Source organism: Aspergillus aculeatinus (genome assembly GCF_003184765.1).
Source record: "Aspergillus aculeatinus CBS 121060 unplaced genomic scaffold BO66scaffold_18, whole genome shotgun sequence".
Lineage (NCBI taxonomy): Eukaryota > Fungi > Ascomycota > Eurotiomycetes > Eurotiales > Aspergillaceae > Aspergillus > Aspergillus aculeatinus.
Window position 1 is genome coordinate 291277 of NW_020291487.1, and position 17310 is coordinate 308586.

Genomic DNA, 17310 nt, shown 5'->3' on the forward strand with positions numbered 1-17310 from the left:
GAATGATCAAACAAATCTCACTATCATGCTTACAAGATTGCTTCCTTTCGATGATGATCTTACAAATAGCCTGAATTGGCCATGTGCGTAACTAGTCCCCGTCCAAGTACTTGGCCTTAGACTTGGCTAAGTAAGCCCCCAGTTTCCTGCATAGCTCGTTCTAATCCAACTTAAATCACTTCCGAAACAACAAAAAGCCAATCAGAATCATTCCAGCGCAGTTCCTCCCGACAAAGCTCTCTCCATATCGAAATCTTTGCCCGTCAGGTTAGCTTCACCAAAGCTTCGAGGGTGCACATATGGACCGTCCCGCATGATGGCTTAATCGAGACATCGTTAACGATTACTGCGACGGGGTGGGAGAAGTAATTCGCGAGAAAGTGGGGACAGAGTACTCCCACCAAGTCTCAGTATGTCCCCGGACGTCACCGCATGTTGCGCTGGCTGCGCTTGCTTCTGACGCTCACGGGCAAGCTGCTCTTTGAGGCTGTTGCACTCGCCATGCAGCGCATGAATGGACCTTGCAGAAGCCTTGCTCGCCTCGCGCATCAGTCGCAGCACGCGGACGGACACATCATCGGTGAACGGGCTCTCTGTGGCTTCGTCGGGAAGGAAGTCATCGAGATGTTGCACCAAGACACCCGCTATCTTGTCACATAAGCTCCCAGCATTCGGGACCCTGTAAGCCAGGTCTACGGCTGTCCCAAATCCCTTAGCGGACCATGGCATCTGGAGTGTTTTGTCGACCTTCCTCTCAACGAGAGCATTCAGCCCCGATATCTGATAATATTCCGCAAGATCAGCGACCCGGATGTGAGCAATCAAGATCTCAGATAGAATTGGAGTCGAAGGGTTGGTGCGTGAGGTGGTTTCGCCTTTGGAGGTAGACACTTCTGACAACCATCACTGGTTAGCTTGCATCCCAGAAACCTTGGTGTAACAGCGTAGACACAGACCGGTGGCATCGCGCTTGCGCTCGGATTCGGTGGTATAATCCCCTGTATACAGGTATTCTACCATGTAGCCCACAGTTGATGCTTGAAATCTGTCAATACGGTAGACACCTGTGCATGCCTCCTTCACGCAGTCAGCTTCAGCTGCCAGAGTCGTTTGGTGTCAGATTATATATTCGTACCTGGAAGCGTCCCTCGCAGGCAGCAGCGAAAGCTTCGACCTGAGAGCAAACGACCGCCTTGTGGACTGGGAAGGTGGCACCGTCACATTCGAGGGCGAAGTCAGTGTATTTCCCCATTTTGGCCTGAAAAAGGAGCGCGTTGCTTAGGCTAAGCGCGTGCGAAGCCGCGTCGTCAAAGTTGCTGGTATTCTGTCCCATAGTGACTAAGGATAGAAGGAGGTAACACGAGTATCTTGAAAAAAGGTGGCTCAGATTTCCGACCACGCTCGGTCAAGGACTTTGCGGATGGGAGAAGGTGTGCAGTAAGATGGAAGTAGGAGGGTCAAAGCTCGCGCTGAGTGGGAAATTTAAAGCCTCTCTCATGAGGTTGAAGTGCAAGTGAAAGATTCTGTAAGAGAATAGTGAATGGAGTCAGGAATAGTTGATGCCGTTTAACTAACCAACATGTTGAGACTGTTCATTCAATGTACTGCGACTATCACATAGTGAATGTACCTGGATGATCCCAGCTTGAGCCTCTTCCTCGGCTTTTCATCACTCTGGCTTCTAGCACTACCATCTTTTTGCAGACACCCCCCCTGTAGACTCTTTCTGCAGCTATGGTGAATTTCTTTTTATTGTTTTATAAAACGATAGACATCGAAGAACCCGTTAGTATATTGATCCCAAGTGCTCCTCGTTAACAACAAATAAGGTCCCCTTGCACAGTTCAGCTCACCCTACTTGTGCTATCCAACCACTGGCTCTTCAACTGGCATGATGTTATGGAGTCGAGTCTCGTTTAACTTGTCTTTCCTAAGAGAATGTGTGCGGCACAATCGGGCATGGTTATACAATGCCGGCAAAGCCATTTACAATATCCCTATATCTGAGGAGAAAGGATATTAGAACTAAATTGTCTCACTCTGAGTTCCTACTTGACATATATACAAGATTAGAATCGTAGGCCCGAGAGTCGTCCTCGTACTATCACGGTGGCGCTTACAAATCCCACCCCCGGCGAAACCCTAGTCCTCACACTCACACTCATAAACTCTCGCCATGCAACCAATGATACTACGACTCTGACAGGCGCAAGCACCCGCCGATCTGCACACAAATTAAGTCTAGCGCTTACAAGCTCGACCCCGCCGCCGCTGCGCCCGCCTGATCCACCACCGCAGCAATCTTCCCCACCAACATAGCGGGCTGGCTCAGCATCGGCGAGTGGCCAGCGGTGCACCGATCCATTTCCGCGCGGGCCAGCCCCGCAAACCCCTCCTGAAAACTCGGCGGGACTGCTTGATCCCCCTCGCACACCAGGTAAGTCGAAGGCAGGTACTCGTACGCCGCCCGCGTCGTGCACGTGGTCTGCACCGCGTACGACTGGGGGACGAGGCGCGATTCCCATAACGCCGCCTCCGCAGCCGGGAGGTCGCCGTACACTGTCTGGGCGCCGGTCTTCAATCGGGATGTGCCATCTGGCTGTAGATTGTATGGACTCCGGGTAAGCGACGAATGATGCACATAATCGCATGATCGAAACAACAAGGAAAAGGAGAGTGGTTGCCTTCCAGGTAAGTGGAACGGACCCGGAGTTTTGGGTGTGCATACCTGCACGTCATTGATCGGAGACTCTCCGAAGACCTCGAGCACGGATTTACCTTCGGGCAGGATAAAGGCAGCAAAGTAGAAGAGGTGAAGGACTCCCCCTTGGTGCCCCTGGGTGCGCCGCGCCGCGTGGGTGAGGTGCTTGGGGATTGCTTCGGTGCCCACGATGCCGCCGTAGGAGTGCATTACAACCACCACTGATTTCTTCTCTTCTTCGACGAGGTGTTGCAGGGCTGTGGTGACAGCGTCTGCATCGTCTTTCAGTGTGCGAGAAAGAAACTCAGTGTCGTCGATGTCGGTGCAGATGCTGGGGAGTTTGGGGTGGACGACGGGATATCCCGCGTTGTGAAGGCCGGTTCTGAGTTGCTCATAAACGAGGGAGGTCTGGAAGGAGCCTTGAACGAGAACGATCGTGGGCTTCGAGGTGTTCATTGTTGCGATAATGGATATTCGGGACATCAGTCTTAAAAGAAGGATTGGTGGGGGAAGGAAGTTCAAGATATTTGCTTGGTTGGGAGGAAGAGGGTGAGATCTTACATAAGCCCGAGTGAATGGATCTGACGTAGGGTGAGGTGAGAGATGGGCCAAGTGGGAAAGATACCTTTCACGTAGCAAAATATGTTTCACCGTGTGCTGACGCATAGTTCATCAGAAAGACTGACACCAAGATGCTAGGATGAAAGCCCTGTACACAGTTGAGGGAATAGGATGTCGTTATCAATGTCGGAGTTACTGCATCAGTTTAAAGACCAAGATGGTACAGGCAGCTCAGATTACAGATGTCCAGAGCCTTATAAGAGTTGATTAATCTGATAAACCTGCATTCTGTGGATCAGACCACCTGCTACATTCCTTGACAAACAGCTCAATTTGGCTGGGTACAGGGGGTGTCCGAGTATGCCGAGCCGGCCTCGGACATTTCGTCGGCCTATTGGAATAGACCGAGCTCTGGGTAAGGCTTTACTTGTATAGAGCTTCGCAGACCGCTGGCTTCTCGGCGTCTATAAATATGAATCTACAGTGTGCAGTTATTTGGAAGTTCAACACAAACAGAAATACATATTTCTTCTCCAAGGCTTTGTCTAGCTCAACAATCACACTTCCTCAACAGCACAATGCCACAGCACATCGCTATTATCGGCGCGGGTCCGTCAGGCCTCACTCTCGCAGCCCTGCTGCAAAAGCATGGAATCCCCTTCACCATCTTCGAGCGCGAGACCTCTTCCAGCTCGCGATTCCAGGGTGGATCCCTCGACCTTCACCCGGAATCCGGCCAACGGGCCCTACGGGAAGCGGGCCTCTGGGATCAATTCCAGAAGCACGCCCGCTACCACGACCAAGACTATCGCTTCGGAGACAAGACCGCAGCAACTTGGCTCTACCACCAAGCATCCGCAAACGCAGAGGGCCGCCCGGAAATCGACCGGTCATTGCTGCGCAAGATCCTGATCGAATCCTTGGACCCCGACAACATCCGCTGGGACCATTCCGTCTCTGAAATTGTGTCCCTGGCTGATGGTCGCGTCAAGCTCTTGTTCCAAGGCCGAGAGGACCCCGTGTTCACCGATTTGGTCGTCGGAGCAGACGGCACGTGGTCCAAGGTCCGACCGATGCTGACCGGCTGGAGGCCCGAGTACACCGGTTTGACAGTCATTGACTGCCGCATATCCAACATCGATGAGCGATTTCCCGAGCTCAGTGAATTTGTGGGCCGGGGGACCTTCTTCTGTCTTTCCGAGGGAAGCGGGATCTTCATCCAGCGCAACGGAGACGGTAGCGTGCGCGTCTACCCTTGTCTCCGGGTGGAGGAGAAATGGGCATGGAGTGACCCCTCTTTCGACTGGGGTGATCACAAGAAAATGACCGAATTCTTGATTGAGAACTTCTTTGCGACTTGGGATCCCCGTCTCCAAGCTGTTGTTCGGAATGTGGACGCGAATATGACGCCCCGTGCGCAGTATCGCATGCCCTCGGGACTGCGGTATCCGCATCGTCAGGGATTGACGCTGATCGGTGACGCTCTACATGTCATGTCCTGGTTTGCGGGCGAGGGGGCAAATCTGGCGATGCTGGACGCGGTGGACCTCTGTGAAGCGATTCTTGCGCATCCAGGGGATTTGGACCAGGCGGTGCGCAGTTACGAGGGGAAAGTCGTCGAATCCTGCCGGGCGGATGTCACGAATGAGGTGTCGCAGGAGCTTCTGGTCAAGGCGATGTCGGATGATTCTCCCAGGGCTTATGTAGAGGCGATGGCTCAAGCAATGGATGCTTGGTTCGCAGGCGGGAGGTTGCTGGAGAGGGACGAAGACAATCGTTTGTAATTAAGGTGAATGTGTTAACGTTGTACACTTTGCAATTGACCACTGACTTCACATCCTTCGAGCATGCTTATCTGGTATTTAGGGCAAGGAAGCAAGATTTACATAAATTGAATGACGAACGAGCCCACGCATAGGGTCAGCAACACCCTAGCTGATGTAGGTCCTTAAGTTTTGGATACCTCTTTTCCAGATCGCGCATAAACCTATACTTCAAGTTAAATCTTAATCATCTTGCAGACTGTCCGAAAAGTCCTCTTGACCATCCAACAAGAAAATACCCCGCACCAGCGACGGCCAGAGGTGGGAGAGAGGCGAGACCCCCAATGGCTGCTGCTGTCCGCGTCGGTCATGTGTGTTCGTCCAATCACATCGCCACTATCAACGCGCCGGATATCACAATCGGGCCCGTTCCATCCTGCATGCGCATCTACACGCTTCACAATGCTTGCGCTCACACTGTTGTTGGAAGAGCCAGACGATATCCCATCTCCAGGATGCTCCCAAAACTGTGCGTGTCGGATTTTCTCGAGCAGGGTCATGTCGGTATTTTCCTAGACCGCAGTTTCAATCACGCACATGGCGTAATGGGTCACAAACCGGGGCGGGATTTCAGGTTTGGCAGGCTGCTATTCTGGTGGCTGGACCATTCGACGGGTGAGTATAGTTCGGGATCATATCCTACTGCGCTCTGAATATATTTAAAGGAGCCGCCGATTGAGGTAGTCACAAGAAGCACAGTGCGTGGGCCTGATACTGCGAGGTGAATTAGAGGGCGAGTGTCAAACTTGTCACGTAACAGAAAAATGCATCAGGAATACCATTTTCTTCGAGCCTCAACATGGCTCTTTTGTTATCACCTGTGCGGCCTTCAAATAGAGATTCCTCTAGCAAGCGGCCTGGGGCTATTGACCAGATAGGCTTGACTTTATTTGGCTTGATATGCTAAATCGAAATGACCAGTTTGGATGTAAGACTGGACGGAGGCCTTCGCACTGATTACAGGACGGTTCCTATCCTCCGCGCAACTGCTTTGGCGCCGCCTCACCTATGAGCATAGCACGGGGTTCCATTCCGCATGGGACAACATAATGACTGCATTATGCTCGCTCTATGGGGGCCCAGACCCATTCTCCAATACAAATAGCGTAGGGTAGCATTAACCATCAAGGCGAAACCGTAACTGCCGGGAATTTGCTTTCCGGGAGGAGCTGGAACTTAACAATCTGAACCGTGAAATAAGACCCATCATCAAAATTGTGCTATCTCGAGAATCACATTCCAAGCACCTTGGTACCAAAACATGACCGAAATGCGGGAAGCGGACTTTACGCATAAATTGCCGGGCCCGGTGGTAACCGAGATATATCAGAGGGATGGTTGCCTGCCCCGCAGCAGGCAATCCCCGCAATTGTCCGAACAACCGTACTCAGCAAGCTTCCTCACCCCAAAATATGGATACCTCTCGAAGAAAAATGAAGCGGACGCTGAAGCCAAGTACGAAAAGAAGACGACCTCCACTGGCTTGCATCCAGTGCTATCAGCGGAAAGTCAAGTGTGGCAAGGAATTCCCATCCTGCAGCCGGTGTGTGAGGGCCGGAATTGCCGAGGAGTGCACGTATCGCGGGGTTTCGACTCATCAGAAAGATGGAATGACCAGCCCTGCCCGATCTAACTATCAGGAAGCTGCACCGGTGCCTAGAGTGCTGTCGTCAGAGAGTGGCCTACAAGCAGAATCCCAGCCCGCACCGGCTGGAATTCACGAAATGACTCATCTCCGTCGCAGGGGCGGCCTCATTCAGTTCTACGGGTATAGCTATCACATGAACTTCTATCAGCAGGTGAGTATCTATTATCTTCTTTCCAAGTAGATAGGATGTGGGCAATATAACACAAAAACGCATAGTTTCCCGCACTTCGATCATACATTGCTGGTGTGAAAGCTCAGTACCCTGCGATAAATGTGGCAAGAGACGGAGTCTTTCCACCAAACCATGAAAGCATCACCTTTGGAAAGCATATCAGTATTCCGGTGGGCACAACTGCTCTCAAAGCTGTGATACCAAGCAAGTCCGTGTCGGATGCGCTAGTCCAGACCTATCTTGATCGTTTCGAAACCACACATCGCGTGCTAGACCGGTCGGCTTTCATGGCCGAGTATCATCGTCACTGGAGCGATTCCACGTCAACAGCTCCCTTCTTTCTCGCCCAGCTGCTTTTGGTCCTTGCAACTGGTGCCAGCCTGCAGTCCGAGACCTACCTCGAAACCGAATCCAAAGCATCAATCTTCATGCAAACAGTCAGTTGGATCGACGCTGCTGAATCATGGCTGACTTCCGCCAACAATGTTGTACCACATTCTCGCGAAGCAATTGCAGGTCGATGCTTGGTGCTTATTGCCAAGCGCGCGAACTACATACAAAGCAGCTCATTCTGGACCGGCAGCGGCGAACTGATGCGGCTGGCCATGGCGGCGGGATATCACCGGGAGGTGAGCCCAGCAGCTCGGATATCCTCCCACGATCAGGAGATTCGTCGGAGGCTATGGACGACCATCGTGGAGCTGGATGTACAAGCCGCTCTAGAACGAGGCATGCCGCCCACTCTGCGACCTGATGACTTTTGTACAAACTGTCCTCTGCACATTAATGATGATAAGCTCTGCGAGTCTCTCGACTTAACTCAGGTTGCCGTGCCTCTAGGGAAATTGGCTGATACCTCGTTTCAGGTCACTCTGCTACAATCCTTGCCGACCAGACTTGCCATATGCGCATATGTCAACGGCTGCGATGGAACGATGGAGTTTGAGCAAGTGCAAAAACTTGGGGAGACTTTGCACAAAGCGCTTCAAAATATCCCAGACTGGGATAGTCCCGCAGCAGATCCCCGCCAGCAAAAACTGGCGATGCACTTGAGCACTCTGGTAAAGATTCAGTTCTGTCAGTATTTGCTTTTATTGTATACCAGGTTCATCTGCCAGTCCCCGCACTCGTTCCAGTCGACCATATGTCGGAGAGCTCGTTTGGATGCTAGCACGACAGTCTTGGAATGCTACCGAAGGCTCGTCGACGATGAAATGCTCCCGAAGCACGCTTGTCAAACCGGGCTGATGGTAGCTGCTTTGAACATTTGCCATGAGATTTTTCTTTCTCATGGCCCTTGCGGTGAGTGAAAGTACCGTGCTTTGATCCGAAGATAAAATGAAAAAAAAAGGCGGATGCAAGAGAAGAAACACTATGTTGACATTTCACTCCGAGAAGAAGCCATCTCAATGACCACTTCCCTGGGAGTAGCAGAGCACCTCCTTGGAGCAGTCGAGCAGGTCCTGGCAATCTTGGAAACAAGGATAAGTAGAACACTGCATGGACTGAACGAGTACTATCTCCTCAGCATGATCATCGGTCTCGTCAAAACCAGAATTTCCCCGGAGACGAGGGTCATTAATGACAAGCAAGCTGCAAATCGAGCAATCCAAGTCTGCACTTTCCTACACACCGCGCGGGCATCTTTACTCGCGTGCGACTCCCCTATCCAGCCCGTGTAAGACTTCCTGGCGTAGCATCCCAGCCGGGTTTCACCTGTTTGACTAATTGAGGTGTTGCAGTGAACCAGAGTCTAGCTCACAAGAGCGGTCTCCACTGGCAATGCTTCACGACACTTCGATTGGTCTGGACTCATTGGTATGGAAACAGCTCCTTCTTCCCATCGGCCACAGCTAATCCTATTTGGTGGCTCAGCCCAACGGCAATGCAGGGTTCATTGAGGATGACTTTTTATTTGACGCCTTCCTTCAGGACCGATCCTGTTTTGTCTAGCCACCGGGCAAGCCAAACTGGTTAAGACATAACATTTCCGCGGTTAGTGACACACAATTGTGCTCACAAAGCGCAACTTGCCTACGACGAAAAAATGTGAGATAGTCTGGAATAGAGCTTTTCATAGTCCCAACTGTGCTGTATCAGCTATGCTTGACGCCGTATCAACGCCAAGAAGCATCTCTCCGCGACAACCACCTTCCTCCATGTCCACCGAAGAACGAAAGCACTTCAAGACCTCCCAACTCCCACGATATCTTGGGACAGGAACCCATACAACCACACTAAGCCCTATCCGCGGCGGCCGCCGCCGCCATCATCCCCTGCAGCATCTTCACGTCCATGACGTACAAATCCTCCCCGTTATCCCCCAGGAACACCGAGGGCCCGCGACTGACCATCAGCAGCTCGGTCGCGCAGTCGAAGGGCAGCGGATCGTGCACCGCGCCCGTACTTTCGGACACATAGTCGCCGGCGACAAAGGCCCCCGTCTGCGGATGGGCGCCGCTGCCCCGGAGGACGTAGATCTCGGCGCTGTCGACGTGGCGGTGGCGCGGGAGGAGGCCGCCCGGCTCGGCGCGGACCATGATCGTGTACTCGCCCGTCTCGGGAACCAGTTTGACCACCTTGATGAAGACACGCGGCGCAAGGGGCAGCCATGGGAGGGCGTCCACGTGGACGGTGAATCCTGCGTACTTGTTGTTCGCGTGCATTTTTCCCACAGCTAGGATTGAAGTGACCCTGGATCGCGTGTGATTTTCGCTCCTTGAAATGTGATAAGTCTCTAATAGTATGATGTAAAGTGATGTGCTATGCTTGTGTTTCTCGAAGATTTAGGACTTTGTGATGTTTGTTGCGGAGGAAGGTGAGCGTTCTTTCCAACATACGGTGTGCGCGGAGGGTTCGAGGTGGGAAGGTAATGATGAAATAGCAGTAGAAAGAGTTGATAAATGCATGCGCACTATGAGGATTGATTTCATTGTATCGGGAAGAAAATGACGGCCGATCACAGGGTTTCGGAGATCCGAGCCTGGCCGGAAGTCCGACCGAGTCCGTAAACGTCTTCCCTTCATCCCCTCAAGGACCTTCTCAGCTGCGGACTGTTTGTTCCACTTCCGTTCTGTGCCAACGACGCATGCCAGGAAGACATAGATTACCGCCTCATGACATGAACAAGGCCTGAAGATGGATATTTTGTCCTCGTCTGGCCAATCCTTTACATGGGGCCACCATCGAAAGGCTCGACACCTGCGTCCAGCCATCCCGGTGGAACCTGGGTATTGAACAACTGCCACATCAGCCAGTCAGCAGAGGGGTCCACGTTGGTGGTGGTGGTCGTGGTGGTGGCAGGCATAGGCCCCAGAGTAGCTCCGGAGAAAACGGGGTGGAAAGCGCCAAGGGAAGCCGTGTTGTCGGCATGGTCGACGCTGGTCTCAGCAAATGCCACTAATGCATCGCCGTCAGGCGCGACAACTTCAGAGCCAGAATCACCGCCATCACCAGTTGTCCGGAAAAGGGGCTCACAGAGACGCTCCAACGACTGCAGCAGGTTCAGGAGCTTGCCTAGGTGGCGATCCTGCTTGAACGGCTCCAGACGTTGGATGATCCGGTCCATGAGCTCATAATCGTCCTGATCCTTAGTGCCGATGATGTTGCAAAAGACGACAAAGAAGGCGCTCAGGGGATAGAGGAATAGGGTCCTGGGGTGGTCTTCGATTAGTCTGAACTGTTTGCAGTGGAGGACGGAACGGGGGAACAAGACGCGCACCATGTCAAAAACGAAGGATAGGGATCATCGAACCCAGGTAGCTCGGCGGGGTGTTGCTGAAGGAAGTGGAAAGCTCGGAGCGACTTGCGCGCATAGATGAGGCATTCCTGATGAACCTTTGGGCTGAATGCCTTTTTCAGCCGGGTACGGTGGATCTCGACGAATATGGCGTAGTAGCAAAAGTCCACGCCGACCCAGTCATACTGGACCATTTTGGGATGACAATCACGATTCTAGATAACAGCCTTGCTTAGATGAACGGTTTCGTGTCAGCGGTAAGTGGTGTAGGACATACCGCCTGCAAACGTGGAAGGATGGCCTGCATTTTGGCCTCGAGGAGCTGGCATGTCTCTAGAGCTCGATCGGCGGGGTGGGTTTTGTTACCACAAGAGATTGTCCGTAGCTTGCCCTGGACTTGGGCAAGATCAAGTATGATCCGTAAAAGACTATCGTACGGGGACGACGGTGCTAACGTGATCAGGTCGGTAGGAGAGACCTCGAGGTCGGGTAGCGAAGAGGGCCGACAGAGCAGAGAACTCAAGGTCTGGTCAAGATAATAGCACCAGTAGACGACACTGTGAATCTCTTGCTCCAGCTCGGAGGTTGCTGGCAGTCTACGGATCTTGTGATAGTTGAGGGCAGTGATTTGTCGGGCGGCATATGAGACAAAGAGCCAACATTGGTGTGGTTTCCCTAAGTGCTGCATGAGCAGTGCCTAGAGGGGGGAGGGTTTAGCCAAAAGGGTCGTTCATCCTTTCAGTTGGAAGACAACGTACACTAGACATCATTGATTGGATGGTCAAGAGATCTGGGGGTTTGAGTATGTTGAAGTTCTCAATGCTGCGCATTGCTGCCGCCACATAGTTGGACCTGGATTCCGACATTTCCTTTCGGAGAACAAGGTCGTCCATGGATCGTGATACCTGATATATGTGAAAAATGGCTTTGACGTAGATGCAAATGCAGTACTGGTGGAACGTCTTGGCTTCGAGCTGGCACCGGTCTTGTAGTAGGGGCGTAGCCATCCTTACATAGGCCTTGTCGGATATGTGATCCGGCCACTGTATACGCACAGATTCCGGCGGGCCTGATTTCCATCAGCAGTGGGTCGGTGTGAGGGAGGGGTCAGATATCGATACCAGGAAGAAGCATGAATAAGAGCTCACGCGGTGGTACTTTGGGAATAGTACCAGGGGGGTCGTGCAGATGACTCCCTTCTTCCAGGGCTGTGGGCGGCTGATGGCTGGCCATGGTGCTCACAAGTTGAAGAGCCGATTTTAGTATGGACTGTTGCTCGCGGCTGATAAAGCGAGGGTTGTGAAGATCTATCTGTATGATGTTCTTTGCCTGGATTGCATGATAGTTCGACCCTTCTTCACTTGTCGTTGAGACAGCATCAGGAGAGGGAGGCGTAGCTATCAAATTTGAATCTGGATACTCAGACTGTCTAGGAGGGCTACAGTCTGTGAGTGTACGGCCAGGATTTGGACGTTGTCTGAAAGCACTTTCCGTTAGAGACGTGGTCATCGACTGTAGCTAGTGGTTCCCGTACCGTCTGGACGTCTGTCTGTCAAAGTCGACTATGGATTCCTGGGGACTTAAAAAGCTGCAAATTGGCGTCAGAGCAAGAGTCTCCCCGGTGAGAAGGAGCTGAAGGCCAGCAGACCTCTGAAGGGTTCTCTTCTTCGATGTCCGTCCACCGCGCTGGCGTCTACACACCGCACCGGCGTCTGCGCAGTTCGCGCATGGCGCTTGCCGATTACACTTGACCTATTTGACAACGTAGAAGTCAGCTATACCAAGAGAGACACGTTCAGCCCCGGCGCGTGGAAACCTTTCTGGCATGGCATAGGTCACACTGTTTACGGTGGATTAGCCTGGGATGACTACTAACGTCGCATTAAAGCCGACTGGCTTGAACTGGTATGACCTACGGCAGGAAGAACGTCCGTCACAGAGGCGATGCGATCTGTCATCTTTGCATACACGCTAATCGGCGCCTATTGTAAATGGTACTTCATATGATATTTTCATTTGATAGGCAGGCTGGTGAGAAAGAAAGGTTCGAGCTTCAACTGCAAGGGAGGCGGGGACAGGAAAATCGACAAGATTCTGCCGCTTCCTTGCCGTCAGTTGACCTTCGCCGCCCTCAGGTAGATTTAGGCATTCCTTGTTGCCTTGTTGCCTTGCTGCCGCGCTGCCGTGTTGCCTGAGCCCTTTCTTCCGTAGTAAACTTACCACCCGCTGCTCATAAGATCTGTGGTTCTACTAAACATGCTGCTGGGCATCCGATTTGACGGCTCTCTCAGGCCATTTGTCATTTGGCTTTTCTAAATTGCGCTATGCTTGTATTTATAATGCTTATGGACCTCCCAACGTAGGTCAACAGTCCCTTACAACGCAGTCTAGATCCAAGGGCTTGGCCGGGTCCAAGGTACATTCTCTAATAGCTTCAACACCCAACCCCAAATCATTGCCAATGCCCATTCACCACGCCAGAATTTGTCCATTGTATTTGTCCCATCCAGGAACATCGATATTCTTAAAGGTCCCATTATCCCGGCTGTCGGCTGCAAAAGCCATCTCTAATACTGCCTTTGCGCCCTGAGGCACGGTGAGATCAGCGTCCTGCCCGCCCATATCGCTTTTCAGCCACTGTAAGCTATTAGTGAGTATGAAATCAACCTTGTTCGGTTGGTGACAAAGGCAACCTACACCAGGATTGACTGCGAAGAATACAAAACCGTCATCCTCATATGAGAGAGCATATTGTACAGTCAACGCGTTCAACGCGGCTTTGCTGATCTTATAGGCTGGACACGGTGCATAGGCTACATCTCGAGCATGGCTGATGGAGCCGTATGCGCTGGAGCTATACTTGTAGTATTAGCATTCGCCAATCAAGAAAGACTCAGCACGCGACGGTCAGTCATCCACTTACACGCTCACCACCTTCTTAACCTTGCTCGACTGCATGAGAGGCAGACACTGTCGCAGGACATTATGCGTGCCGGTCACGTTGACCGATAATTGCCAGTCGAGGTCCGACCTGAGCACTGTTAATCTCTCCGCCCCGGCTAACGGTCATAGGCAAAGGGTGGGTGGGTATTGCATACATAAGAGTCACCTTGCCATGGGTTTCACTGTGGACACCTGCACAGTTGATTAGGACATCCAGACTGCGTCCTCCAAGGGCCGATCTCACTTCCTCGGCCGAGTTTGCGATGGCTCCCGCGTCCGCTACGTCGAGTGCGACGAAAGCAACGGCGCCATTACTCGTGGAGATGACTTCCTTCAGCTGCGGGCTACATGTGCGGGCAGTTGCCAGGACTATTCCACCTTTCAAGTCGTGATGCACAGCTAATTGTTTGACCAATTCGAGGCCAAGCCCGCGAGAGCTTCCTGTGATGAGGGCGTTCAGCATGGTATGATGTGCAGGGATGGTGACGGGAGTTAATGGTTGAGAAGCGAATAGAATCCACCATTAGCCATTTTCGCTAGCTTAGTAGTCGGGCCCAACACATAAATACCCGAGATATAGGCCAGGGCTTTTTTCTTTTTTTTTTTTGGTTGGGAAATGCGGACCGGCATTGCCTTTGCACAGAAGGTATCTTCGGGTTTCCAAAAGCCGATGAGGGATTTCTTCGGACATCCGAACTAAAAAGGGCAGCCAGCTGGATCGTTCGGGGAAGTAACCCACCATCTCCACCCAACAACATCTTCACATGGCTTCTGGCCCATGAGATGTTTTCGTACAAGGGCACTAGAAGACGACGTTCAATCGCCAAGATGTCGATCCTCAATGGCAAACCTGCATGTGGCCAATCGAGCGGTGTTCGTCTGCGGTCATCTGCACGAAACAAACTTGCAGCAGGCTCCCTGGGCAGTCTAAAGCCAAGGTATATGAGAAGGTAGATCAGCTAGCTTCCAGAACTGTAAGTCTTGTCATACTCGCAAGCACCGTGTTTGACCTGGACTCTTTGGCAAGTCTCTTCCTGCCTCGCCACCTTCCGCACACCCCCCCCCCCCCCCCCCCCCCTCCTTTTCGTTGGTAAGAACTAGTGACTATGCGTTCGTCAAACCACGAAGCAGATCCACTCGCTACCCTGCGTTCCTTGCTGCAGGATGACGAGATTATCACGCCGGATTCCTTTAATTACGAGGCCAGCGTCCAGACCTGGGCTGCACAAAAGGACGCAAAGCCCCGCCTGGCACTCCGACCCACCTCCACCAAGTCGCTCAGCAGGGTGCTTGCCTACCTGTACAGAAGCACGCTGGAATTTGCCATCTACGGCCAAGGGTACAGTTCCGCCTCAGCTAGAGATGTCGTGGTAAATACGTCGGGCTTCGACGACTTTCACTTCGACGCACAGGGAGAGGTGGTGACTGTTGGTGCTGGACAGACATGGTCGGACGTCTATCGAAAGCTCGCTGCTGCGGCGCCGGAGTATGGCGGTATGTGATTCTGTTCGAGTTCTTGTTCAGTATCCGTATGGATACAACCACACAAACATGAAGCATGCTGATATGCTCCTCGGTATAACGGACAGTCGTGGGCGCCCGGACCCCTTGTGTCGGCGTCGCCGGAACCATCATCAATGGGGGCTACTCGTGGGTTTCCAGCGAGTTTGGCTGCATCTCTGACCCGGGTAACATGCTGGACGCCAAGGTTGTCAAGTATGACGGATCTGTGGTGTGGGCGTCAACGGAGCCGGAGTTACTCTGGGCACTGCGCGGGGGCGGTGGCGGCTTTGGGGGTATGTGTACATGTACCTTGGGCCCCCGCTCGGGTGATAGTCTGTACTAATCTCCATATCTGATTGTAGCCCTGGTCCAGGTCAAGCTCCGGGCTTTCCCCTACCCCCAGGATATCTGGGCCGGTCCCATTCTGGTGCCCAGGGAAAGGTTGGAAGAAGTCGCGGAGGGCATCGAGAACTTTCTTTCCCGACCGGTTAGTCCCAGGATCACCATGTTCCTGTACGTGGTGAAGGGACTCCTGCTGGAGTCGATTGGCACGGACGAGGACATGCTGGTCATCCATGCATTCGACGCCAATGGGGAAGAGCACGGCCGAGCCAACTTCCGATGGGCGTTGGATATCCCCGGCGCCATCGATCAGACCAAGATTACGACTCTTGCCGGGGTGGCAAACCTGCAAGGTGAGAGATGGGCACCGCCCAGGCTTGGCCCGTGATAATGACTGATATGCAACTCTTTTATAGACAAAGCCGGGATTGTTAAAGGAACTATGAAGCAGTTCTGGCAACCATTGCTGCTCAAGGACATCTCGAAGGACATCGTTATCAAGGCTTTCAGATGGTTCGCCGAGATTCGAGAGATCGATCCCTCACTAGGTGATTGCACCTATCTGATCTTCGAACTCTTAAGCTCGGTAAGCCTTTACCCTACCGTAGCAGGTCTGCACTGTAACACAATCTGATTGTGCATGGCTCCTCTTCGATCTAGAGTGACCCAGTGGGCGGTCTGTCTGGTTCTGCGTGGCCGAGACCCAGTGGTACGAAGCATATCCTTCTCCTCGGCACCGGATGCCCTGCGGATGCCAGTCCTGCTCAGGAGAAGCTGGCTCGCGATCTCGCCATCCATGCCCCCTCCAGCGTACTTGGGGATCATGCGGAGGTCTACGTGCTCCCAAATGGCCTTGAGGACTATCATGATACGACAAAGGTATGTGCTGCATCAATGGCTTACCTGCCCCCGACAGTCACAGCTGCTCACACACGCGTGTAGATCTGGGGTCCGCATGCTGCCAGATTACGGGAACTGCGGAGACGCTATGACCCGCAAGGAAGGTTCAAGGGAGCTATTGGTGTGCAGACTCACTCAGAGTAAACACGTTCTGCAAGTCATATGTGGTCACTCATATTCCATGGAACCTGGGACTACGACTCGGAAGTACCTTGGCATCTAGAACAAGCAGCATCCTTTGTGGTGAAAGAAGAATCGCTATTCAGATTCGTAACGACAACCAGAGAACTATTTAGTTGATTACTTGCAAAGTTCGCCGGCCCTAATCCACTAGTGATGTCTTATGTTTCAATATCCTGCAAATGACCCCAGGCACCCGTATCAGGGAAATGTGCCGTAGATAGGTAGCGTAATTCTCGATCCGCCAGCCACACATCGATAAGCCCAGAGTATTGTTATAAGGAGAACAAGTTCAACAATCTCGGTAATCAGGGTTATGATCGCCAGTGATGCCGTGGTGGACGCACTTGGAGAACCTGAGAGTCACATGGTTAGGCGGGCGCAAGCCACGTGGGCAGATTGCTAGGGCTTCATTGCAGTACAGTACACGGGGAATGTCCTGAAAGAGAGACTTTCATGGATTGTTTTCATGCAGAAGTAACCTACTTGGACGCAATGCACACACACACACACACACACACACACACACACACACAGTGCGGTACATGATCGGAGGCTCGGACGTGGCGAAATTACACCGTCGGCACCACCGGATGGGACCCACCTTCCCCATGGGTTCGGCTCGGCATGCGAAACCAGATGCGGAAACTCTCATGCTTCCAAAAGCCGACACTGGGAGAATAGTGAGATCAAACGCATTGCTTCGGGGCTTGTAACCCGGTCGGAGAATGCTGAATTCTTCATTTGGTTGGTTGGTCTCCACTGGTAAGGTAGATTCGTGCTTATGGACTGGTGAAG

At 52.5% G+C, this 17310-nt stretch overlaps 7 protein-coding genes across 7 annotated transcripts; 3 read left to right on the top strand and 4 right to left on the bottom strand.

Moving 5' to 3' along the window:
- Positions 1-291: 291 nt before the first annotated feature.
- On the bottom strand, positions 292-1333 carry BO66DRAFT_428134 (BTB/POZ domain-containing protein; the record flags this gene model as incomplete). Its single annotated transcript, XM_025650390.1, has 3 exons — positions 292-893; positions 957-1077; positions 1136-1333. 3 exons carry the CDS (start codon positions 1331-1333, stop codon positions 337-339), a joined length of 876 nt encoding a protein of 291 aa, XP_025505008.1. The 3' UTR covers positions 292-336.
- Positions 1334-2148: 815 nt separating this feature from the next.
- Positions 2149-3478, bottom strand: BO66DRAFT_391091 (alpha/beta hydrolase). Its single transcript, XM_025647169.1, has one exon. It carries the CDS (start codon positions 3155-3157, stop codon positions 2249-2251), a length of 909 nt encoding a protein of 302 aa, XP_025505009.1. The 5' UTR covers positions 3158-3478; the 3' UTR covers positions 2149-2248.
- Positions 3479-3838: 360 nt separating this feature from the next.
- On the top strand, positions 3839-5046 carry BO66DRAFT_449087 (FAD-dependent oxidoreductase; the record flags this gene model as incomplete). Its single annotated transcript, XM_025651774.1, has 1 exon — positions 3839-5046. A coding segment is annotated over one exon (1208 nt), but the record flags the coding sequence as incomplete, so codon positions are not given.
- A 1445-nt stretch (positions 5047-6491) lies between these two features.
- On the top strand, positions 6492-9082 carry BO66DRAFT_391092 (uncharacterized protein). Its single transcript, XM_025647170.1, has 5 exons — positions 6492-6884; positions 6950-8207; positions 8304-8583; positions 8648-8723; positions 8781-9082. Exons 1-5 carry the CDS (start codon positions 6498-6500, stop codon positions 8856-8858), a joined length of 2079 nt encoding a protein of 692 aa, XP_025505011.1. The 5' UTR covers positions 6492-6497; the 3' UTR covers positions 8859-9082.
- A 60-nt stretch (positions 9083-9142) lies between these two features.
- Positions 9143-9598, bottom strand: BO66DRAFT_470702 (uncharacterized protein; the record flags this gene model as incomplete). Its single annotated transcript, XM_025652811.1, has 1 exon — positions 9143-9598. Exon 1 carries the CDS (start codon positions 9569-9571, stop codon positions 9143-9145), a length of 429 nt encoding a protein of 142 aa, XP_025505012.1. The 5' UTR covers positions 9572-9598.
- A 322-nt stretch (positions 9599-9920) lies between these two features.
- On the bottom strand, positions 9921-14072 carry BO66DRAFT_419811 (fungal specific transcription factor domain-containing protein). The gene is made up of 8 exons (XM_025649840.1): positions 13743-14072; positions 13121-13288; positions 12087-12121; positions 11766-12041; positions 11403-11713; positions 10922-11341; positions 10627-10859; positions 9921-10558 (listed from the first exon to the last, which is right to left on the bottom strand). Exons 1-8 carry the CDS (start codon positions 14048-14050, stop codon positions 10075-10077), a joined length of 2235 nt encoding a protein of 744 aa, XP_025505013.1. The 5' UTR covers positions 14051-14072; the 3' UTR covers positions 9921-10074.
- A 621-nt stretch (positions 14073-14693) lies between these two features.
- BO66DRAFT_428139 (FAD-binding oxidoreductase) lies at positions 14694-16476 on the top strand (the record flags this gene model as incomplete). The annotated part of the gene is made up of 6 exons (XM_025650391.1): positions 14694-15081; positions 15177-15383; positions 15453-15785; positions 15849-16018; positions 16093-16311; positions 16375-16476. The coding sequence occupies 6 exons, from the start codon at positions 14694-14696 to the stop codon at positions 16474-16476; spliced, it is 1419 nt and encodes a 472-aa protein (XP_025505014.1).
- Positions 16477-17310: the final 834 nt, after the last annotated feature.

Bases quoted from the DNA above. Each gene is read 5' to 3' on its own strand.
- BO66DRAFT_391091 (XM_025647169.1), bottom strand. From the start codon at position 3,157: ATGAACACCTCGAAGCCCACGATCGTTCTCGTTCAAGGCTCCTTCCAG.
- BO66DRAFT_391092 (XM_025647170.1), top strand. From the start codon at position 6,498: ATGGATACCTCTCGAAGAAAAATGAAGCGGACGCTGAAGCCAAGTACG. The intron at 6,885-6,949 runs GTGAGTATCTAT...AAAAACGCATAG, and splicing joins ACATGAACTTCTATCAGCAG to TTTCCCGCACTTCGATCATA. The intron at 8,208-8,303 runs GTGAGTGAAAGT...CACTCCGAGAAG, and splicing joins TCTTTCTCATGGCCCTTGCG to AAGCCATCTCAATGACCACT.
- BO66DRAFT_419811 (XM_025649840.1), bottom strand. From the start codon at position 14,050: ATGCTGAACGCCCTCATCACAGGAAGCTCTCGCGGGCTTGGCCTCGAA. The intron at 10,860-10,921 runs GTATGTCCTACA...GCTGTTATCTAG, and splicing joins TCCTTCCACGTTTGCAGGCG to AATCGTGATTGTCATCCCAA. The intron at 10,559-10,626 runs GTGCGCGTCTTG...AGACCACCCCAG, and splicing joins TATCCTTCGTTTTTGACATG to GACCCTATTCCTCTATCCCC.